Source organism: Narcine bancroftii, chromosome 8 (genome assembly GCF_036971445.1).
Source record: "Narcine bancroftii isolate sNarBan1 chromosome 8, sNarBan1.hap1, whole genome shotgun sequence".
NCBI lineage: Eukaryota > Metazoa > Chordata > Chondrichthyes > Torpediniformes > Narcinidae > Narcine > Narcine bancroftii.
Genome location: NC_091476.1, coordinates 89,377,058 through 89,402,255, shown reverse-complemented (window position 1 = coordinate 89,402,255; position 25,198 = coordinate 89,377,058). Strand labels below are relative to the sequence as shown.

The window sequence follows — 25,198 nt, the reverse complement described above, 5'->3', positions numbered from 1 at the left end:
CCGTCTCTCTTCCCCCTCGCCCACCTGATTCGCGCTGCTGTCGCACTTCCACCTCACCTGCCTGATTCGCGCTGCCGTCTCTTCCCCTTGCCCGTCCAATTCACGCTGCCGTCTCTCTTCCCCTTTGCCCGCCTGATTTGTGCTGCCATCCCTCTTCCCCCTCGCCCGCCCAATTTGCGCTGTTTTCTCTCTTCTCCCTCGCCCGCCCAATTCGTGCTGCTGTGTCTCTTGCCCCTCACCTGCTCGAGTGGCACCGCTGTGTCTCTCCCCCCCGCCTGCCCTGACCGTGAAACCAAAACTGCATCACTTTAGAATGCCGCCAACGCAGGGGATCAAAAATGTCTGACTCAAAATGTCAGGGGAATTTAAATATAACCAGAGAGAGAGAGAAATCCCATCAGAAACAGCGAGGGGAGCAAGCAAAGTGGAAATATAAAGAGAACAGAGGCAGAGAAGAAGATAAGGTTAGGCTGCACTCCTCATCAAAAGTGATGAAATGAAATTCTTCCCTAATTGCTAACGTATTCAAGTACAGATGATTGTAATGATTTTTAGATACCGGTACTTAATCAGAATCCACTGAGGTCACAAGGTGTTTATTTTAGATACTGGTACTTAATCAGAATCCACTGAGTTCACAAGGTGTTTATTTGATGGGCATTGCTTTCAAATTAGTCAAACGGCAGATTATCAGTCACCATTAAGACTTTAGGAAACTCTCTGTGCTTCTTGTTTGGGAAGGTACACCCCAGGATCCATCTCCATCCCTCACGTACTAGGTGCCTCCGTTGCTGCAGCATCGTCCTGGTTGTCGGTGGGTGAAGGTTCGACGGGCGCCGCTGTGGTAAAGGTCTCCTCGCCAGAAGCTCCTGGACTGGACTCTGCAAGATGGAATATAGCTAATCAGAACATGTCCGATGCCTGGATGTTCCAAACTGCCTTAATCCTCCAGAGCACAGTGGCGTGGTGTTCCAAATCCATGACTGAAGGTTAATGATGAGCATGGATCACTCCACTGCCTCATTCTCAAAACAATATAAAGACACTTGTGCTTTCAAGGCGTGTGTGGTTTATTTGTGATATTCCTTTATCAAAGAACATTTATACACTAATGCTTTTGGACTTAGAGTGTCTTCTGTTCCTGTAAGTGGTTTTACAGTTAAATGGTGGAACTAATTCCACATTGACCAGTACTCAGTGTTAGTCCCATTCCAGTCCTATTCTAGAAGGTTAAACAGTGTCCTTTATACAGCAAAGGTAAAAATACATAACCAACATATCGGGCCTGAGTATTAGTGATTATGGCCACAATGGATGAGGCAGCTAGGATTGCAATGTTTAAGAAAAGATTGGACTGATATGTAGATAAGATGGGTTAAGAGCACTCATTCCCAAAGTGGGCAGTGCTGCCCCCTGGAGGCAGTGGAAAGATCCAAGGGGGTGGAGAGGAAAAGAGGACGGTCAGGGGAGAGTGACGAATAAGGGGATATTCCAAGCCTTTAGCTTTGTTATTTTTCACTCTGCTGGGAAGTTTAATGAGGAAGCCAGTGCAGTCATTTTCTGGTTTTGCAGTCTCCAGAAGGGCTGTCACTTGCTGTGGCCAGACTCGGGGTGGCAGTAGAGAGCAAAATAAACAGCGACAAGGAGGTCTCATGAGAGGTGGTCTTGGTGGCCACCATGTTGCACTGACTTCACTACCCCTCCCTTCCCCCACTCAGTGCCATCGCCACCATGGGCTGGGGAAAGGAGTTGGTGACACCATCTTTAGTGACACCACTGCCATGTTGTATTTGGCTTCGGCCTTTTAATAAGTTGAGAGTGAACGGGGGGTGAAAGGGTAGGCAGAGCAAGGGAGGTACCGAGTGCAGGGGGCAGTTTCGGCCCCAGGAGCGGTGAGTGGATGAGGGGAGGTGCTAGAGATGTGGCCTGGGAGCCAAGGGGGTGGCAGTCCAAAAAAGGTTTGGGAACTAGTGGTTTAGAGGAATATGGCCAAACATAGGCAGGTGCGGCTTGTGTGGGTGGGACATGGCTTGGCATGGGAAAGATGGGCTAAGGGGGTCTGTTTCCACTCTGTGTATCTCTAAATAGTTGTTAAAAACATGTCTGCCCTTCAGGGGAGGAATTCTGTCAACCTTCCCTGAACTTGCCCAAATGAGACTCCAGACAAAACCATGTAGTCATCTCCTCACTGGCCTTCTGAAAATGACCAGGCAAGCCACTGACCTGAAGACAATTAGAGATGGGCAATAAATCCCCACCTTGCCAATGATGCCCATCTCCTGAGCAGTGAAGGTTTGCTGTATCTTTGGTGAAACTGGATGATCAGGAACAATGATGCTGGTAGGTTTTTCTGAATCCTGTGACTGAGGAATCATGCAGAATTCCAAGCATCCACTCCTCCTCCACAGGAATTTGGCTATGTTCTTTCTGTCAACAGCGGGAAAGTGTCTGGGATCTGGATATCCTGGTGGAGAAATTCAGCCTAAACTCTGGCCTACGATTTTTTTGCCCAGCATCTAGAAGATTGGACCAGATATTGTAAAATGATGCAACTAGGATGATGGCTTTCCAGAAAATATACTGAAATCTCCACTTAGGCCAGGAGCTGAATTAGGCCATTCGGCCCATTGAATCTACTCTCTCATTAAAATAATGTCTGATGTAGTTTCCATCGCAACCCCATCCCTAGTGTCCTTCCTTCTCCCCATAACATGTGATGCCCCAGATGACTCTGGATTAAGGACAACGTACCTCAACTGAAACATACACCACTTTTCATGACTGTTGGATGAAGGTTCTCCACCTATATTGTATGTCCTTTGGGTGGGCGTTGATCCTCAGTATGCTAACAATAACAAGTATTATCATACACGTCAGCATAAAGAGCATCTCCATCCAAATTTGTACTTGCTCCCTCTATACTGGTACTTGGTTAAAAAAAAACACTCCATAATATACATTACATCTCCATATGGAGAGAGACAATACATGTAAAGCAGAGATACAGTAAAATCCCTGGCATCAAGCCCCTATGGGGATCGGAAGGGGCTAGATAGGTGAATTTGCTGGTTGCTTGAGATTGCGTGTAACTAACCTCGGGGGGAGAGGGGGGTCGAATTTAAAACTTTTGTATTTTTTACCTATTTATTTTCTGTGATTTTTTTTGCCACTTGCTTGAATTTGGGATAATGGGGATTTTCACTGTCTATAATAAATATTCACAGTTACAGTAGTGCAGGCAGATCCAGTGTAGTTTAGTAAGGGGAGGTTCAGGAGACTGATACCCTTTTGGAAAATAACAGGCTTATTGAGGCCTCACAAGTGGATGAAGGAATATGAGAAGGATGACAGAGAGGTAGCTGAATAGGATTTTATTTTTAATTTTAACAATACAGCATACAACCCTCTGGCCCACGAAGTCTGTGCCAACTTATGACATCCAATTAACCTACAAACCCGTACGTTTTCAAATTTCAATTTTGGAGTGTGGGAGGAAACTGGTGCACCCGGAGGAACCTCACGCAGGTCACGGGGGACAGCACCAGATCCGAACCCAGGTCGATGGGCGCTGTGATAGCATTGTGCTAACTGCTATGCCACCCACAAGTCAACCCAGGCCTTTTTTTGTACGGTGAGAACTGAAGGAGGAAATCAAAGAAACAGCTAAGCTGCCCAATACCTTCTGTCTGCTCCCTGCTGGCTTCAACATCTTCTCCCTCAGATGGCAATGCAGCCTCAGCATCTTCTGGGTAGTTTATCTGCTCCCGCATTTCACTGCAAGGTTTGTGGAAAGCATGGTGAAATATTTCTGAGGATTCAGATTATTTCTATTCATTTCTCAACTCAATGTCAAACCCTGGAACAAAAAGCTTATTTAGGACACGAGCCAGCCCCTTTAATTGATTCGTTAATATATTTAAAAATTATATTGCAAATTTCTTTCCTTTACTTGTCCCTACATCCATATCTATAATGGTAATTGCAGTTTAAAATCTTTAGGCACTTCTTATAGGTATCACACTTCCATAATAAGGTCGTAGAATCATATCACAGATGAACAGGACCTATGTCCCACTACATCAATACCGACCATTAAGCAACTCTTTCTGCTCATTCCCATGTACTAGATCTTGATCTGTAGCATTTTATGCTTTGCCAATTTAATGTTCATCTAGATACTTGTTAAATGTTGTGAATGTACCTGCCTTCACTTGCCCCAGCCCCCAGAACTGGCCTCAATTTCCAAATACCCTCGGGAATGACATATTTCTTCCTCCAATCCCATCCAAATCACCTACCCCTTATCCTAAAACTCTGCCCTCCTCGCTTTAGATATGCCTATCATCAGGTACTCAACTGATGGCTCCCATTATTTTGTATAACTCTTCCTTGACCTCCTCCACGCCAAAGAAAATACACTCAACTTGGCCCATCTCTGCCCACAGTTGAATCCCACCCCCCCCTCCACCCCGACGACACCCTGATAACCCTTCTCTGTAATTGGTCCCTGCAATCTCCTCCTTCCTGTGGTGTGGTGACCAAAAATGTACACAGTACTCCAGCTTGATGTAACCAAAATTAATTGCACAAAAACATTTCTGCTCTGTTATTCTATATCCCATCCATTGAAGGCATGTATCCCACTTGCCTTCTTTACTGCATTTTTCTTAACCTCTGCTACCATCTCCAGGACTCTTGGACATACGCTAAGTTCCTTCTGTTCCTCAAAACTATCTGAGGCACTTCCATGAGTATTAGCCTTTCCAAACTGCATCACTTTAAACTTGTCAATTCCATCTTCCTTGACGCTGCCTATCTTATCAACTGTTCAAGACATTCCTGTTACCTCTGAGTATTCGCCTTACCATCAACAACACCACCAATGTTTATGCCATCATAATAATTGGATGGGATATAGAATATAAGAGCAGAGTGGTTATTGTGCATTAATGCACCTCAATCTTCCACTCACAAAAACCTACCACTATTACCCTCTGCTTTCTAATGCAAAGGCACTTTGGATCCCATTTGGCAATTTTCCCAGAATGCCATGACTCCAATCTTTTGGACGGGTTTCTCCAATGTTAAAGGTCTTACTAAGGGCCACGTAGATTACATTAACCCTATCGCCCTCATCAAGTTTTGGTGTCCCTTCAAAAATTTCATTTCGATTTCCCCCTAAAATCTCTGCTCTACTAAGTGTAGTTTTGTCCTGTCCCTCAAAATAACTTCCCTGCCACAGGCCCTGAATTGACAGGCCCAAAGTTACCTGGAGGCAGTGGGGAGAGGCCTCAGCCATCTCCTCCACCTTGTCCCATAGCAACACCTCATCAGGCCCTAGGGATTTATCCATCTTAAAGCCTGCTAACACAACCAATCCCTCTTCCATTTTAACAATAACACTTTCTTGAATTTCTAGCCCCGTCCCTCTCTGAATTCTCAAATTACCATATCTTTTTCCTTAGCGACACTAATATTTATGTAAGATCACATCGGCACCCTCCGGCTCCAAACACAGGTTACTACTGTGGTCCCTAATGAGTCCTATTCTTTCTGTGGTTACTGCTCTGCCCTTTATAAAATTATAAAATGCACTGAGGATTCCTGAATTTCATTTACATAATATTTCAGTCCCCTCCTAATTTCTTCTTTTAAGTACACACCTCTACAATTTTCTGGAAAGCTTCATCTGATTTCAGTTCTCCACACAGAGCAGATGCTTCCCTTTTTTTTCTATATTCAGCTCTCAATTTCCCTGATGTCCACAGCTCCTCGGACTTGCGGCCCATTTCTTTCACCCTTATGGGAATTCATTTTGGAAAGACCCACTCATTGGGTGTTGACCTACCTGCAAATATCTGCTTCTATTTGGTCCTATCTTATGACATTTATAATCAGTCTTGCCCTCATTAAGCAACATGATTTTGGAGTAAAACACAGCATAAACCCAGTGCTGGAGATGGGTCAAACAGTGCACTTCATATCGCAAAGATAAAGATACATAACCAGTGTTTCAGGCTTTGAACCCTTCAAGGTATGAGCCAAATGTTGGCAGGTGCCTGACAAAATGGTGGGAAGAGGAGGGGCTGGGGAGGACACTGAGATACAGCATTTGAGGTGTCGGGAGTTCTGATGGGCACGTGACCGGGGCTGAGGCATGAGTTTGCTCCTCCCCTGCCCCTCTCCCACTTCCCTTTAATTCAGGTGCCTGCCTACAATTTGCTCATACCTTGATGAAGGGACCAAGCTCAAAACTTTGGTTCTGCACCTTTACCTTTGCTCTATAAAATGCTCTGTTTGACCTGTTGAGTTTCTCCAGCGTTGTGTTTTTACAAACATAATTTCGGAACATGTTTACCCTTTTCCATGCACACTTGATGCTTACAATTATAGTCACCATCTCCAAAATGCTCTCCCACTAAAATGTCAACATCTTATCCAATTATATTGCTAAGGATTAAGTCCACTATTACCCCATTCCTAAAAAGATCGCTCAAAACAAAACACTGCACTCACTCTAAGACTTTCCAGCTACTCAATATTTGGGAACATTGATAGATAACAGGGAATCCCTTAGAGCACTCTGAGCACAGAGGGGAAAGGACCAATGCAGATTTACTCTATTATGGTGACTGATTTAACAATAACATTTACCACAGGGGTTCACAACCTTCTTCTTTCCACTCACATCCCACTTTAAGTAATCCCCATGCCTTCGGTGCTCTGTGATTAGTAAGGGCTCTGTGATTAGTAAGAGATTGCTTAAGGTGGGATGTGAGTGGAAAGGGAAGGTGCAGAATCACCACTCTAGACCCAATTGTTACTTAAATATTTTGCTTGAGAAAAATTGTCAATGGCCCATTTCCTTTGGAGTTATGAAACTGTGCACATAACGAGTCAATGAGGGATGATTAAAACAGTTGTTTTCAAACTTTTTCTTTCCACCCACATCCCACCTAAGCAATCCCTTACTAATCACAGAGCACTGATGGCGTAGGGAATACTTAAAGTGGGATGTGAGTGGAAAGAAAAAAGTTGAGAACCTTTGTCAGATCAGCAACAAAGCCACAAATCATTCACTGAATTACCATTCTACCAGAATAATTATCAGGATTAAACTGAAACAGGTGGTTTAAATGTTGAGGCTTATAGCCCTTTGATTACAGATGAATGAAGAGGCATCTAATTGAGGTATTTAAACAGCCAAAGAGATTTAATGGAGTGGTTAATAAGAGAGAGAATCCAGAAACAAGAATACCAGAAGCAGTCTATTCAGGAGTGTAGTTCAGAATAACTCTTTTCACACAAAGGAATGTGGAAACTGAGAAGCATCCCCAAAAATAATTGTGGACACTGGAGGATAATGGACATTCCCAAGGCAAATCCAAGCTTCAGGCAGCACTCTTGAGCGAACGGCCATGAAGTGAACTTTCCGAACTGCTGAGCACTCCTATCGTGGATCAAGGTTGGGAAGAAACACAATCAAGTTTTTCAAGGTCCACGTTAAGGTTATGCAGTACTTACTGTTGAAACAGCAGGTCGTGTAACCCTAACGAAAAGAGATAGTCAACAATTAGTCAAACAGGAAAGTCTGCAGTTGCGTGCAGAAGGAACTTGACAGTTCACGGAGCATCAGTGAGAAACAAAGGGGAACTTTGCATCTCCCTGTCTCTTCTCAGCTTTTTTTCTCGTCTACCCTCCACTTGTATCGAAGCTGACTTAGAAGTCTGCAGGCATCTATGACCTCTTTCCTGTTGTCTTCTGCTCCACCCCTTGACCCTTCCTCCCTCCTTTGCTCTTCTTCCCCCCTCCCTCTCCCCCCCCCCCCGCCTTTTTTATTCAGCGCCTGCCTGCTTTTTGCTCATACCTTGACAAAGGACTCAGGTCTGTAACGTTGGTTACCCTTTACTTCCTATGGATGCTGAGTTTCTCCAGCTCATTTGTGTATTGTAGTCAACCATTAGTGTCTCGGTATTATCCGGGAACACTGTTGTTATGCAAATACTTGATCGCAAACTTATTTTTAATTTGAATTCAGAGGACTTTACATTTATAAAGTTGTCATTCCTCACTTGTTCAGGATGTAAAGGCAGAAAATATAACAGCTGCTTCCCTAATGATCAATGGTCAACATTACAGACCATATTAGACCCAGTCATTTAGATTAACAGGAGCTTTCACACGAGGACAGATGACCCAACCTGAGAGCATCATGTTACAAGCCACAGGGAACCACCATTGCTGCCATGTTCCTCTCACACACACTGACTAATCTTGAACATGTTGCTTGTGTCCAGCTGGTCAGAGAACAGTTTGTGGATTTGCCTACATGTTAACATTAATTATATACAAGGGAATTAATTATTTTCCAGATATTTCTTGGAAATTCAAGATAATTTCCAAACTGATCTTTCTTTCTAGCACCCATTACTTTCCATTCAACCCATGGTGTAGCTACATTGAACATGGAACATTATTGTATAGTGAAGGCCCAGCAACGTTGGGCAATGTAATCCTCCACAACCATCAAACACCCATAACCCTCTATTTTTATTACATTCATTGCCTATCCAATAGTCTTTTATATTTCCCTTTTGTATCAGCTTCCACCTGACAATGGAATCAATCCAGGACTGAATTGGGACCTTGTCTGTGAATCTGAGCCACACTGTCCATGGAGGCGTTTGATGGGACAGTGAAGTTTCTAACCCATGTCACACCTGGAATTGTTTGATAATGATTTGGTCATATTTTATATTCATTGTGGATAGAAATTTGACAATATCTCCTTGGACATCATTCCCCAATACGTGTAGTAGGCTGAAAAACCACTCTTGGACTTCACAACCTCAAGGTGTGCAATCTCGTAATACCAATGTTTTTTTTTAAATTTAACCAGCGCTAGCTGTCCAGACTTGAGCTTGAGAGAGAACAGTCTGAATGAGGTCTGAGTGAGGTACAGATATACATCCTTGGATGTTTTCCATCCCATCAGGTGAAGATTCAACTGGACAGGAAGACTTTATAAGGAAAGTAAGTTTTAAAAGCCTTGAGAAAAATCATGAATTTTTAAATGTTACATTTTTATATTTTATATTTAGACACACAACAGGGTAATAGGCCCTTCTGGACCATGAGCTCATGGCGCCCAATTACACCAAATTGACCAACAGCCCTCGTACGATTTGAACAGTGGCAGGAAATCAGAGCACCCAAAGAAAACCCATGCAGATATGGGGTGAACGTACTACCTCCTCACAGGCAGCACTGGATTCAAACCCTAGTCATTCGCTAGCACTGTAACAGCATTGCGTTAACCAACATGATAACTGTGAGGTGAAGTTTGGACAATTGCTCTACTAACTGTCAACAGTTAATGTTTTCGAGAGAGCTGTGAGCCTGTGTAATACTAGCCATGAGCTGTTATGTGTGCTGGTAACACTGCTTGTGCTCAAAGGTGGACCAGTCTGATTCATGATGTGGATTGACTGCACAAAGTAACAGTAGGTTATAACATTGACAGGGACACACTAGAGACCACAGATGCTGGAATCTGAAGCATCTGCTGGAGGAACTCGGTGGGTCGAACAGCATCGGTGGGAGAAAAGGAATGGTCAGCGTTTAAGGCTGTCATCCTTCATCCAGGCAAAGAGTATAGACGGGAGATAGCCAGTAGAAGGAAAAAAATGTGGGTGGGCAGTAGAGGAGTGGTGAATCAGGGAAGGTAGAAGGAAGCTGGCAGTTGATTACCAGATTCCATGCAATGGAAGAGGGAGAGAGAGAGAGAGAGAGAGAGAGAGAGAGAGAGAGAGAGAGAGAGAGAGAGAGAGAGAAAAGAGAAACAAAGGCGTCAGGAGGCCGAAGATGCATCGTACAAGGAGTGAGGTGGAGACAAAGGCTGTCAGTGTGAGAATCTGATGATTGGTGACAATAGTGGTATAACAAGAGATCATATAAGTTCCATCTGGTGTCTCATTTAGTGGGTGCAGTCATCTGGACTGTTTACAATTATCCAATGAGCTTCGAGAGAAATTTCTCAAATAATTTATTTGCCAGGGGACTTACTTTCCTGCTTATTTTTGCCTTGGCTTAGATTTCACGATTGCAGAGAAGGGTGAACAAGAAGTGTCCAATCGTAACTCCATTCATCATGAGCAAGGAGGCAATGATGGTCCCAGAGCCCTAAAGAGATACCCTGTGGCCCATCTAGACTGTACCAACTATCAACCACCCATTTACAGGCAGCACAGTTGACGTAGTGGTTAGCGCAATACCGTTACAGCAACCAGGATCAGGGTTCAAATCCCACGTTGTCTGTAAGGTGTTTGTACATTCTCCCCGTGTCTGTGTGGGTTTTCTCCAGGGGAGGTGTCTGGTTTCCTCCCACCATTCGAAACGTACCAGGACTGTAGGTTAATTGGGTGGCATGGGCTCGTGGGCCAAAATGGCTGTTACCGCGCTGTATGTCTCAAAATTACATTAGTCCTTCATTAAAACAGTTTTCCTTAATTCTCCACATATTCCCACCAACTCCCCTTAAACTCTACCACTCACTTACATACCAGGGGAAATTAACCCACTGACCTTGATGCTTTTGGGGTGTGAAAGGGTTTGGGGCATGTGGAGGAAATCCACGTGTTCACACGTAGAATATGAAAGCTCCTCATCAGTAGCACACGGAGGTGAGGATCAAACCTGGGTCCCTGGCCCTGATAATCAGGAGCTCGACTCATTGTGCCACAGATCTGCATGTTGATCTTTTCCCAGACTCATCAATTCAAGAGGCAATGAAGGCTTTGTTTTTATTCCTGCATCAGGGTGACACTAATACTTGATCAATGTCCAGCACGCATGAAAATTACTTACATGGAATGTTTTCACGGTTCCTGATAATGTACCGAAACACCAAGACAGTCCCAGCAAATGCAACCAGCATTCCAACCACAGCAGCTCCAATCACGGCTGGCAAAGCACTGAAGGGTGGATCAGCTGTAAAATATCCAGGCACAAGACTAGCACTTTAACTTCGACCGTTGTTGCGTGAAGGTATTTCAGTTCATCTCAGCACAAATAAGGCATTAAAAGTCAACTAACTACGATAATTACATCTGCAATTTTTAACCAAACCTCTCTTTGGCAATGCAAGATGCTGAAAGAGAGGAGAGAAGGGGGTAAGAGGATAGGAAAGGATCCATTCAATGTCAATCAAAGCCCAGCTCAATCATCTGCTCCTAGCAATGCAGCAGGGAAGGTGAGGCAATGCAGTTTTATAGAGATATGGAACCAAGTGTGGCAAAAAGGGCCTCAGTATTTTTTTTCCAGTGTTGGATGACGTTGAATAAATTTGAAGAGGGGATGAAATAATTGTTAGGCATCTAATCTCTACTTCTTGCAATGTTTGATGGATGGATTTCCCTTCTATTGATGACAAATGTGTCTGATCTCTCTCAAATGGGTATTATTCATGGTGGGGGGAAACAGAAATGGAAATGGAAAGTGAAGAGGATAAATGGGATAGATTGATCGGGATGGATTGCCGGCTTTAGGAAAGAGATGGACCTCATCATGGTTGAGACAAAGGTCTTTTCGTCAGGTAGGGAGATTGCCTGAATGAGTAATTTCCCAGAGTTCTCTTTGCCTATGTCTGGGCCTTACTGCTGCTCCCTGGATTTTACTTTTGGCTAGAGGCAGCGGCTGTTCACAGGGGTGGAGGCCATCGTCGATAAGTCTGAAGGTGACAATGCATGAAAAAGGACATGAAGCGAAGGGGTAAAGGAGCACATTAGGGTTCATCCAGAATGCCAAGTACACACATCATAATGGGTAGTAACGCAGGTTAACAAGGTGGTAAAATGTGCAGCCATCAGAGCAGTTCATGTACAGGTTTAAAAATACTGAGGTTTTACATTAGGTTTGTATGAGTTCTTGTTTAGACTATAGTTTGGGTACAATTCTGGATTTATTATAGAAAGCATATCAAGTCAATGTAAAAATATATTTAATTAAAGAATCTAACCTGAAAGGCTCTAATTCTCAAGAAAGAATGAATCAAATGGGCTTCTTTAATCTAGCAAAGAGAAGACTGAAGGGAATAAGAATATAAAAAATAGGAGCAGGAGTCGGCCATCCGGCCTGTTGAACCTGCATTCAATGAGATCACGGCTGATCTGACGATAGGCTCATTTTCACCTACCTGCCTTTTTCCCATATCCCTTAATTTCCCCTATGCAGTTAACTCTGAGAGGACCTATCAAGTCAGTCACTATTACATATAAACAGAGGTAGGTGGGATTAGAACGACTGCAGTGGTTCAAGAAGGCAACTCCAGCACCCTTAGTTTCCCCCACTATGTAAAAATTTATCTAACCTTGTCTTAAATATATTTGCAGAGGTCACTTCCACTGCATCAATGGGCAGCGAACTCCACAGATTCACCACCCTCTAGTAAAAATGGTTCCTCCTCATCTCTGTCCTAAATCTACCTCCCTCGATCTTGAGGCTATGTCCCCTAGTTCTAGTCTCCCCCACCAAATGGAAACAGCTTACCTACCTCTATCTCATCTATGCCTTTCATAATTTTATGTTTCTATACGATCCCCTCCCATTCTTCTAAATTCCAGCAAGTACAGACCCAGACGACTCAATCTCTCCTCGTAGTCTAACCCCTCTAATGTCTGATAGAGGTCTCTAAGATTTCAAAAGGGTTAGATGAGATAGCATGTAGAAAATAACGTGCAGGGCCAGAACATCAATTACTTTCATAGAAAATATGCATTGTCATTTTATAGTTTTACCCTTGTGAATCTTTCATGCACTTTATTTTTAAGATCCTGCATTTGATGTTCAGTATCTGGACATTTGCTGACAAGCACTGCATTTATTACTCATCCCTAATAACATTGAGAAGGTGCTGGAGTTGCCTTCTTGCAGTCTTTCTAGTCCCACTTAGCTTTGTTTATATATACAGTGATTGACTTTATAGGTCATCTCAGTGTTAACTGTACAGGATGGGTCTGGAGTCAAAGGAACATCAGAGTGAGGAAGGATGGCCAATTTCCTCTATTTAACCAGTTAATAATCCAACATCTTTTGCAATAGTCATTACTTCATATGATAGTACAGATTCTATCACCAATGTGTATATGTCCAGATGGTAGTGTAGGATGACTGTGATTGGCTGAGAGTGTAGTGACACCTACTGGCAGGTCTTAAAGGATTGCTCCTAGCCAGACCAGGTCATTCTGGACTGGTCGACCTACTTGTGAGATGCTCCAGTCTTTTAGTTAATAAAAGCCTCGGTTTGGATCAACAAGTCTTTGGTTCTTTCGACGCGCTCTACACTTCATTACTCAGATTAATTGTTGTTTCAAATTAATAACAGAATTTAAATTCTTTCAGTGCCGAGGCGGATTGAACTTGGATCCTATATTATTCATCCAGGCTCTTGCATTACAAATCCAGATGTAACATAATTGTTGTACCCCACCCCCATCTCCTTCAAAGACCCCATACCCTTCTCCATAGCCTCCATATTGTGCTGATCGTGTGCTGGACAACATATTCACAAAAAAACTTAAATGACCCTAAAACTATTCCCCCTCAGAAAGTTGTGAACCTGGGGATCTTTGGGAGCAGAATCTCACTGAAATACAATCCCCAGCACAAAAGCATCCAACAAATTGTCCGTGCCCAACAATTGAAGGAATGCAACTGGAATGAAAGGTGAAAAAAGTAACACAAAGTAATATTTCACAGTCAGACAAAAAGAGAAGCCACATGAAACAGGAGGAGCAGGCAACTTTGCTGTGTGACTTGGGAAAGGATTAATGGGAGAGAGAGGGAAAGGAAGTTCTCAGCTTCTTCAAAACAGATCATGTGCTTGCACATGCAGGTGGACACTAATCTCTTCATCTGTTCCCAGCTAACTAAATGTCAATTATTGAACAACAGAATTCTGTTCCCATATCATCTGCAAATGCACCTCTCAGAAAAACAAAAGGAACATGAGAAATAGTGACGTCCCTTAAGGGATGTAGATAAGATTTAAAAAGCTGAAGGGGTACGTCACTCAATGTTTCTAATGTACAAGTTGAGATGTATGATTGAGAAACTCCTTTCTATTGGCTTGGACATGGATTAAGTGGCTTCTATTAATGCTACTTTATCCATGATAGTACATTGGTTTGGTTGTCATCAGAACTCATTTCTTTTATTTTCTTCAACTCATTTCACATACACACATCCTCCTCCTGTTTATTTGCTGTGTGGCAGTAATAGCCCCATCTGTTGCTCTCATTCTTTTACCCAAAACCTTAGAACTTACCACACTTCTTTCTGAGCAATTACAATATCAATAACTGATTATAAACTCTTAGATTGTTTGCTTAGCTCCATTTTACAAAAGATGGGTGCTTTTCCTTTATCTGGGTTAGAGTCATGGGGTCATAGAACACAGAAACAGGCCCTTGAGTAAGGCATTTCACAACCTGCCATGTATAGGATGGGCCAAAAGGTCACAACACATGGGAACCAGGTTCATTGGATCCAAAAGTGGCTTGGTGAAAGGAAGCAGAGGGTAGTGATTGGGGGTCTATTGTCAGTGCTGTAGTGCAGAGATCAGTACTGGGATATATGTTGTTTGTGATAAATGTATATATAAATATATATAATCAGAACGATTGCGGATAACATGAATGTTGAGGCTGTGGTGAATAGGGAGGAAGGTTGTCTAAGTTACCACATGAAATAAAAGTCCGAAAGATGGGCAGAACAACAGCAAGTGGAATTTAAACTTGACAATAACAAAGCAGCGCATTTTGGGAACTCAAATAGGGGTAGACATTTAAGAAATGTTGGCGAACTGAGAACCATAGGCGTTCATCCAATGTTTCCAGAAAGTGGTAACACAGGTTGATAGGGTGGTGAGGAAGACAGTTGGGATGCTGGTCTCCAATGGTCAAGGCATAGAATATAAGAGTTGGGATGTCATATTGCAACTTTACAAAACATCAGTTCTGTATGCAGTGCTGTTGCCAATTCATAGGAAAGAAGTAATTATGCTGGAGGGAGTGCAGTGGAGATTCATCTGGGTGTTATATGGATTGGAGAACTTTAATTAAGGGGAGAGATTATATAGTTTGGGCTTGCTTTTCCTGGAGGCTGATGCATGACTTGATAGAGGTAAAAAATTCAAGAAAGATACAGAGAGAGTAGATAGGATCTTTGTCCCATGATCGGGCTGTGAAAAAAAGGAGGGCATATGTAGATCTATGGTGAGAAGGAGTAGACTTAAAGGGGATCTGAGGGGAAAGCTATTTACCCTTGTTGATACCTCAAACTTGCTGACAGAGGAGGCAATAGAAAGGTAAGGGTTCCATTATTGTCACGTAACACTACATTTAGAATGTAACATACATGAAATTCATTAACTTTTGTCTACTGTAAGGCCACTTTGTCCAGCGCCCCTCACACTTTATCAGATGTACTCAGATATGGTTCCCATATTTAAGATGCATTTAGACAGAAACTTAAATAGTCAAGGCAAGGTCATTCAGGGTCTGTACATGGGCAAATGGGATTAGCATCGATGAGCCAAAGGACTCATGTCTCTGTTACACAACTCGAAGACTCTACGACTGACCAAGCTGTCACTCTCACAGTGACAATGCAAGGTCATAACATTCGCCTTCATGCACACCCGCTGAAGTTGACTGTGATGCAACTAAAGCCGATTCAGATTCTAATGTGTCAGGAAACATTAATAAGTATTCCAATACAGAAACACTTGCCTTGATTTGAACCTTCCTCCCACTGCACTTTTGTTGTAACCACAAGCGAGCACCATTCAGGTCATCATACTGCCGATGGCTCCCCTTGTTGCCATTCCCTGCCTTTTATTCGTAACCTTCCAATCTTGTAATCAATTTCCTTTTTGAAATTTACTCCATCAACCTGACATATCTAACCCTGAATCCAGGAAGGCTGAGTAACTCGCCTTAGCTGGACCTGGATTGAATGTTCCCTTGAAGTAATCAAATTCTGGAATCAGAATGGAATATACGGCCAGGCTGCATGGCTAAGATTTTGAATTTCTATCTCAAAAGAGGTTAAAATAAAGCAGTGAGAGGTTAATAATAATAATTTCATTTGCGTAATAGTTTTGGTGATCAAGCTGAAGGTCAAATAGAGGGATTTAAATTAATTTGGCAGGGGGATGGGAACCAGGGTCTGAGGGGCTGATGAAGGGAGAAATAGCAGGAAATCATAGATAGGCTGGAGCAAGGATGACAGGCAAGCGATGAGATAAAATTGCAGCCGGAGAGATGACAGCGACACGGTGCATTCAAAAACTGGTGTGAAGATATCCTACTAAAATGCACACAGCATTAGAAACAAGGTGGATGATCCTGCAGCACAGTTGCGGGTACGATGGAGGGTACGATGTTCTGACCTTTACTGAGGGTGGATGTCATTGGGAATGGAATGTCCAAGGATACATGGCGTATCAGAAGGAGAGGCAGGAAAGTAGAGTGGATGGCATGGCTCTGCTGGTAGGCAACAATATTGGATTATTGGAAAGAAATATCATTGGATCAAAAGAGGTAGAACCCTTAGAGGTTGAGTTAAGGAATGTCCCTTGATCGGGCTGTGAAAAAAAGGAGGGCATATGTAGATCTATGGTGAGAAGGTACAGTCACTAATGGCAGTGACTGTATATGCAGGCCTCCAAACAGCAGCTGGGAAATGGACTACAAAATACAAATGGAAAGTGAAAAAGCATTTCAGAAGAACCCCATTACATTATTAGGGGGGATTTTTAACATGAAAGTAGATTGGGTAAGTCAGGTTGGTACAGGATCTCTGGAGAGAGAGTTTGTGGAATGCCTATGGGATGGCTTTTTGGAGCAACATTTTGATGAGCCCACCAGGGGATTGGCCTTGGCGCTATTAAATGAAACAGAGGTGATTAGCGAGCTTAAGGTAAAGGAACCCTGAGGAGTCAGTGGTCACAATAGGATTGAGTTCACTTTGAAGTTTGGAAAAGAGAGGCTAGAATCTGAGTGTCAATATTTCAGTGGAGTAGAGGAAATTACAATCACGTGCAAGAGCAACTGGCCAAAGTCGATTGGAAAAGCACACTGATGGGGAAAACGGCAGATCAGCAATGGCTGGAGTTTCTGTGACAAATGAGAAGAGTGCCGGCAAGGTACATACCAAATAAGAAAGAAATTTGTGATTCTGACAAGGGAAGGGGAAAGTCAAGGTAAAAACGAAAAGAGCAGGAAACGAGGAGCAAAAATTAGTGGGAAGAGAGAGGACAGGGAAACTTTTAAAAACTTAGAGAAGACGACTAAGAAGGTGATTAGGAAGGAAAAGATGAATTATGAAAAGAGGTTGGCAAATGATATCAGAGAAGATACTAAAAATTTCTTAAATATATAAAGAGTAAAAGAGAGACAAAATAGATATAGGACCGATAGAAAATGATGTTGGAAAAAGACAAGGAGATGGTAGAGGAATTGAATGAATATTTTGGATCAGTCTTCACTGCGGAAGACATTAGTAGCATACCAGAATCCCAGTGGTCTGTTGGAAGAGAGTGAGTGCAATCAACATCATGAGAGAGAAAGTTCTTTGGAAGCTAAGTGGTCGAAGGGTAGATGTCTCCCAGACCAGATGGAGTAATCCTCAGGTTCTGAAGGAAGTAGCTGTAGATTATGGAGGTATTGGTAATGATCTTCCAGAAATCAAAGGATTCTGTCATGGTTCCAATGGACTGGAGGATCATGAATGTCACTCTGCTGTTTAAGAAGGGAGAGAGGCAGCAGAAAGGAAATTATAGACCTATTAGCCTGACCGGTAATTGGGAAGCTGATGGAGTTGATTGTTAAGGATGAGTTTACAGAATACCTAGAGGCACACAACAAGATAGACCTTTGTTAGCATAGATTCCTTAAAGGAAAATCATGCCTAAGAAGCCTACTGCAATTTTGGGGAGATCACGTGGAGGGTAGACAGGGGAGATGCAGTGGATGCTGTGTATTTGGACTTTCAAATGGCCTTCGACAAGATGACACACATGAGGCTGTTAAACAAGATGAGAGCCCATGGATTTACAGGAAGGATTCTAGCATGGCTAGAGCATTGGTTGATCGGCAGGAAACAGAGCAAGTATAAATGGATCCTATTCTGGTTGGCTACTGGTTACCAGTGGTGTTCCGCAGGGGTCACAGTGTTGGGGCCACTTATTTTCACTTCTTAAATGATTTGGGTTATGGAATAGATGGTGATGCTGAGGATATTGAAAGGCTGCAAAGAGAATTGGATAGATAAGGAGAACAGGCAAAGTGGTGGCAGATGAAATCCACTGTTGGGAAGTGTTCAATCACACACTTTCATAGAAGAAATAGATGGGCAGACTATTATTTAGATGAGGAGGAAATTTAAAATACTGAGGTACAAAGGGACCTGGGAATCCTTGTGCAGGACACCCTAAAGGTTAACCTCCAGGTTGAGTCAGAGGTGAAGGTGAATACAATAGGATAGGAGAAAAGAGCAGGGTCACTCCATGTTTCACCAGAACTGAAGAAGTGGGAAAACAAGCAGGAAGGGAGAAGGGGGAAGAGAAAGAGGGCTTGTGTATGATAGGATGGCCATTCAGGTTATTCAGGTGACTAAATGCTAATGCAGGGGCCAGGTAAATAGATGACTGAGGGAAATTGGAGAGAAAGAATAACAACATCAAGAGGATATGCTGGAACTGTGATGACCAGGACAGGGTAGATGTTCAAAACTGGAGAATTCTGGGAAGATTCAGCAGAGCAGACTGCATTTGAGGAGAGAGAGAATGAGTTAGGTGGATCATCCTCCAGCAGAACTCAGCAGTTCCGCAGTTCCAACATAGAAAGGGAAGCTGGTGTCTGAAATTGTTAAATTCAATGCTAGGTCCTTGGGTTGAAGAGGAAGTGACATTCTTCAGTTTCTGTGGGCTTCACGGGTCAAGGGTTCTTTTTAGTCCTCAAAGTAGAAAGGCCATCGTGCCAGATGGATGCTTTATAAACTCCTGAAGGAAGGAAGGATGTGAAATGCAGGAGGTGGGTGTCAGTGGACAGGACATAAGGTGTGTGGCATGTGAACATGAGGGGAAAGGCAGCAACAGCCAGGAGCTGTTGGTAATGGGAACATCAATAGGGACAATTTTCCAATACAGACTTAAGCATTGTTGTTAAATATGGATTTGTATATCAAAACTAGCATGACTAGAGAAAGGCCATGGGCTGTTGTGATGGGAGGGAATAATGTAAAATAATTAGAGGATCAGAGGATTGGGTACAGATGATTAAGTTAGCAATTAGTTAGGGTGCCATATGATTAGGTTTACGATAGTAGATGGCCAGGGTTTTAGATTACTGTAATACCAAGGATTACCATACCTATATTGTATCTGAATATTCAGGAGATTTAAGACATTGTGTTATTATTCATTGCAGACAGATATAGTGAGTGGGCAAGGGTCTGGAAGATGGAGTGCAATGTTGGTAAAAGTGAGGTTGTCCACTTTGGAAGGGGAAGTGGAAGATCAGCTTGTTATTTAAATGGCAAGCGCTCGCAGCATGCTGACGTGCAGAAGGACTTGAGAGTGCTTGTGCTTGGATCGCGAAAGGTTGGTTTGCAGGTGCAGCAGGTTATCAAGAAGGCCAATGGAATGTTGGCCTTCATTGCCAGAGGGATTGAATTTAGGAGCAGGGTGGTTCTGCTGCAACTGTACAAGGTGCTGGTGAGGCCATATCTGGAGTATTGCATGCAGTTCTGGTCAAGAGAAAGGATGCACTAGCTTTAGAGGTGGTGCAGAGGAGATTCATGAACTGATTCTAGAGATGAGAGGGTTAACCTATGAGGAGAGATTGAGACGTCTGGGTCTTTACTTGCTGGAATTTAGAAGAATGGGAGGGGATTTTATAGAAACATATAAAATTATGAAAGGCATAGATAAAATAGAGGTAGATATGTTGTTTCCAATTGTAGGGGAGTCTGGAACTAAAGGCAGCGCCTCAAGATTCAGGGTAGTAGATTTAGGATGGAGATGAAGAGGAACTGCTTTTCCTAGAGGGAGGTGAATCTGTGGAATTCACTGCCCATTGAAGCAGTGGAGGCGGCCTCAGTAAATATAGTTAAGACAAGGTTGGATAGATTTCTACATAGTAAGGGAATTAAGGGATATGAGGAAAAGGCAGGTAAGTGAAGATGAGCCCATCATCAGCTGAGCTTGATCACATTGAATGGCAGAGCAGGCTCGATAGGCCGTATGACCGACTCCTGCTCCCATTTCTTATGTTCTTATTGGAATATCATTCAACTACTGAGATAACTAATGAACCAAATTTTATTTCCTTATCTTTAAATTTTCTTTGTTAACAATCATCAAAAAGCAAACAGCTTTCATTGTCCATAAAAGCAAAAAAAACCTGCAGATGCTGGAAATCAGAAATTAAAATTAAAAAATGTTGAAGACACTCAACAGCTCTGGTAGCTCCTGCAGAGAGATCAGAGATAACACTTTTAATTGATTAACTATGTTTCTCCCTCCACAGGTACTTCAAACCTGCTGAATATTTCCAGCATGGCCTGTTTTGCTCACACTCCCTTGAACTGGGCAAGGTTTGAAATTACATTCTTGCCATTTTCCACAGCAATATCCACTGACACTGAGCCCGCGAAACTTCCAAATTTGTCCCATTTTCTTGGAATTAGATTTGAAACAACATAAAGAAAAAGCCTCATCTCTTTGCAAGAAATTATTGATAATAATTACTCAAAATAAGAATTTTCAGCATGTTGATGTTAAAAAAATAAGCCCAGTACTACTGAGAAGGGCTATGTTATAGCAAACTATGCATCAGAGGCTTCCACGGTAAGCCTACTAACTTTCAGACAACAATTTCTAGAAAATCTTCAAAGGATTAAGTAGTCATATTTATAGAGTCAACCTTGCTGTCAAGTTTCAGGAAATACATGGGTCAATGCCAGTACTTCTCCATCTTAATGAGGATGAAACTCAACCCACTTCCAGCAAAGTACTTGCATTTTGAGATCTGCAACAGGTTCATAACAATGAATTTTTTTTTAAACTGCAGATGCTGGAATTCTGAAATAAAAACAGGAAGTGCTGGAAACACTCAGCAGGTCAAGCAGCACCTGTGGAAAGAGAAACAGTCAAGGTCTAAAACCTGTCGTCAGAATGTGGGCAGCACGGATAGCGAGGCAGTTAGCACACCGCCAGCAACCCAGATTCGAATCCACCACTGTCTGTAAGGAGCATGTTCGTTCTCCCTGTATTCATGTGGATTTCCTCCAGGTGCTCCGGTTTCCTCCCAATTTCAAAGACATATGGGGTGAAAAGGTTCATTGGTCACATGGATATATTTGGGTGATGTGGGCTAGTGGGGTGAAAGGAACTGTTGCTTTAAATTAACTAAATTAGAACTGGGAAAGAGAGAGAGAAAATTGATTTCAATAGGACAGGGGAATGTGTAGAACAGTGGTTCTCAATCTATTTCTTTCTTCTCACATCCCACTTTAAGTAATCCCTATGCAATCAGTGCTCTGTGATTAGTAAGAGATTGCTTAAGGTGGTACATGAGTGGGAAGGGAAGGTTGAGAATTACTGCTGTAGGTCCAATTGTTACTGAAATATTTTACTTGAGAAAAATTGTCAATGGTCCATTTCCTTTGGAGTTGTGAAACCATGCACATAATGAGTCAATTAGGTACGATTAAAACAGTGGTTTTCAAACTTTTTCTTTCCACTCACATACCACCTTAAGCAATCCTTTACTAATCACAGAACACCAATGGCATAAGGATTACTTAAGGTGGTATGTGAGTGGACAGAAAAAAGTTTGAAGACTACTATTGTAGAACAATGGGAATGTCAGTGGTAGGTCAAAATCCAATGACTAAATGATAATAATTACTAGCATGTTAAACTGCTTGGCCTGTGTGATGAACTGTTCAGGGTAACTGTGTGACCTGCAGGTCCATATTTTACAAGTTGGATAAGAAAATCTAAGCCAACGTGACATAAAATGGAAACAGGTTTTCCATTTGCTTTCTTTCCTATTGAAATCATGTATCTCTGTCATCACATATTTGGTTGTTGCAGAACCAAAATGTTGACTGTGTCTCTTTCTATGGATGCTGTCAGTCCAGCTGAGTTTTTCCAACACTTTCTGAATGATGCAGTCAACATTCCTTGCCTTTAAATAAAACGTTGTGAATATTTAATGAAAGGTATTTTTCCTACAAAACATATCTATTAATTCAAAGCTAATACTGGTCATTTTCCACTCAAACCACATTGTCCAACTTCTCCACATTGCATTTATATTCTTCCTTCTGTTGGTCTCCATGATCATTCAACTGAAAACCTCTGTCAATCTGAAAACAAAGCACCAGCTGCCCTCTGCAATCATGACCAGATCTCCAGTTACAAATGGAAAAGGGCAGAAAACAGGAATCCATCTCTTCTGCTGGGAATAAGTCGTCCAATGTCCAACTGTAAACTGGAATAAGTGGGAGAAGGGGTTAGATCTGATCACCCGGATTGCATGTAGCCTAGTATTAGAACTTCTCTTTGTTGAATTGTGTTTCAAGACTTAAATTTAAAAATACCCCTTTATTTAAAAAATAAAAAATTAATGATAATATCCACGTTTGAAGATAACGCAACTAAATTTGCCTTGCAAATTAAATAAAAATCAAAGGATCAAAACTCAAGATCTTTCCACAAAGGAGGTGTTAAGATCTTGAATGGGTCACTAAAGAATCAAATACCATAAGCATAGAGTCACAGCAATGACAGCAGTTCAAGAATACCTGGCTCAGTACATACTGAATTAAGAACACAGAGATGCTGCAGGAATTCAGCCAGTCTCGCAGCGTCCATGGGCGTTAAGTATACATTACTGGTATTTTGGACTTGAGCCTTTCCTTAGTACACACTGAATATCTGGCTTCCTGATTTTTTTTCTTTGGAATCAGGTATTTCTTGGTAAGAATCAACTCTCCCTCCATCAAGTGCGTTTTTTAGTGTTTCAGAGACTACACTGCACTTTTCGGGCCAACTAGGCCCAGAATTAGCTCAGTTGGTTTGAAGACCAAATTTGCATAATTACCAAAATCTATTAGATTTTATTAAATGGAAATAAAGTCATTAAGTTTGTTCTGAACGCTGTATCTAATTCTGTTTCCACGAACCCATCAGAAATGCAATACGCATACTAACTGTGTTCAACGATTATCTTTTCCCTTGGATCACCCTAAATCTGTGGCATCTCACTGTCAAACAGTCCGCTGTTGGAATCAGTTCCTTTCCATTCACTTGACCAAGGCTTGTCGTGATTCTTCCACTAAATTCCAGCCTCCTTCATCTATATAGGAGGTGTAGTGGACAGTCAGTAAGACTTTCAAAGCTTACAGAGGGATGTGGACCAGCTAGAAAAATGGGCTGCAAAATGGCAGATGGAATTTAATGCAGACAAGTGTGAGGTGTTGCACTTTGGAAGGACAAACCAAGAAAGGACATACACAGTAAACAGTAGGACATTGAGGACTGCAGTGGAACAGAGGGATCTGGGAATACAGATACATAATTCCCTGAAAGTGATGTCACAGGTGGATAGGGTGGTAAAGTATTGAATGTAGGAGTTGGGATGTTATGCTGAAGTTGTATAAGACATTGGTGAGGCCAAATTTGGAGTATTGTGTGTAGTTTTGGTCACCTAACTACAGGAAGTATATCAATAAGATTGAAAAAGTGCAGAGGAGATTCACAAGAATTTTGCCAGGACTTGAAGAATTGAGTCACAGGGAAAGGTTAAACAAATTGGGATTTTATTCCCTTGTGTTTCAAAGAATGAGGGGATAGTTGATAGAGATTTATAAAATTATATGGGGGCATAGATAAATTAAATGCTAACAGGATTTTTCCAATGAGGTTCAGAGAGATAAAAGCAACAGGACATGAGTTAAGGGTGAAAGGGGAAATGTTTGAGGGGAACATTAGGGGAAACTTCATGCAGTGAGTGGTGGGACTGAATTGGTAAATGCAGGCTCAATTTTGACAGTTAAGAAAAATTTGTATAGATAAATTGATAGGAGAGGTTTGGAGGGATATGGTCTGTGCAGATCATTGGAACTAGGGAAAATAATAGCTCACCACATAATAGAAGGGCCAAAGGGCCTATTTCTGTGCAGTTCTATGGTTTTATGTATTCCCAGATCCTTTTGCTCATCCGCACTCCTCAGTTCCCTTCCATTTACTGTGTATGTCCTATCTTGGTTTGCTCTTCCAAAATGCATCACCATTAAACACCATCTGCCATTTTTTGACCCATTCTCCCAGTTGGTCCAGATCCCTCTGCAAGCTTTGAAAATCTTCCTCGCTGTCTACAATGGCTCCTATCTTTGTGTCATCAGTAAACTTGCTGATCCAATTTGCTAGATTATTATCCAGATCATTGATATGGACAAAAAATAGCACTGAGGCACACCACTGGTCACAGGCATCAAGTCTGAGAAGTAACCATCCACTACCAGTCTCTGTTTTCTCCCTCACAGTCAATTTAGAATCCAGTTTATGACCTATAGTGCTATCAATTAGACCTGACAGACCAGAAGTCAAGATTAATAGGCTTTAATGACTATAAACTCACATGCATATCTTACATGCTGTTGGCCTGACTCCAAGCCAGTACTGAAGGAGGGGATTGGGTGGTCCCACCTTTATTAGGAATCCTGAGGGGGGGGGAAATTACCATATCATGGGCTGGTCAACTAGTACAATGCATGTAATACAGTGTTCCACCACCAACTCTCCATGGACACCTAGAGTCTTAACCTTCTGAACTATCCTCCATGTGGGACCTTGTCAAAGGCTTTTCTAAAGTCACCCATGTCTGAAACAACTTCAGCGAAGTATCCCAACTCATGTACTCATGCCAGCACAACACCTTATCTGTGGTCTATCAACATGCACACAATCCTATCTGAAACCCTCTGAAGAAGCATCAGCCATACCAAAGAAGGAGGTGAGAAACTGAGAGAGTTAACCCACAGTTCAGATCAGATCACAACAGTCCTGTCACATCTGACATTTGACTTTTGACATCTGACATCTGACTTTTCAACATTGCTTCAG

At 42.2% G+C, this 25,198-nt stretch overlaps 1 protein-coding gene across 1 annotated transcript in view; it reads right to left on the bottom strand.

The window, feature by feature from the left end:
• Positions 1 to 634: 634 nt before the first annotated feature.
• Positions 635 to 25,198, bottom strand: part of LOC138742091 (V-set and immunoglobulin domain-containing protein 10-like 2) — a 71,979-nt gene continuing 47,415 nt past the window's right edge. Inside the window, exons 10-13 of the mRNA XM_069896282.1 lie at positions 10,867 to 10,989; positions 7,525 to 7,549; positions 3,680 to 3,774; positions 635 to 881 (exon numbers count right to left, since the gene is read on the bottom strand). Coding sequence (XP_069752383.1) covers positions 769 to 881; positions 3,680 to 3,774; positions 7,525 to 7,549; positions 10,867 to 10,989 — 356 coding nt within the window. The 3' untranslated portion in view covers positions 635 to 768. The remainder of the gene's footprint in view (positions 882 to 3,679; positions 3,775 to 7,524; positions 7,550 to 10,866; positions 10,990 to 25,198) is intronic.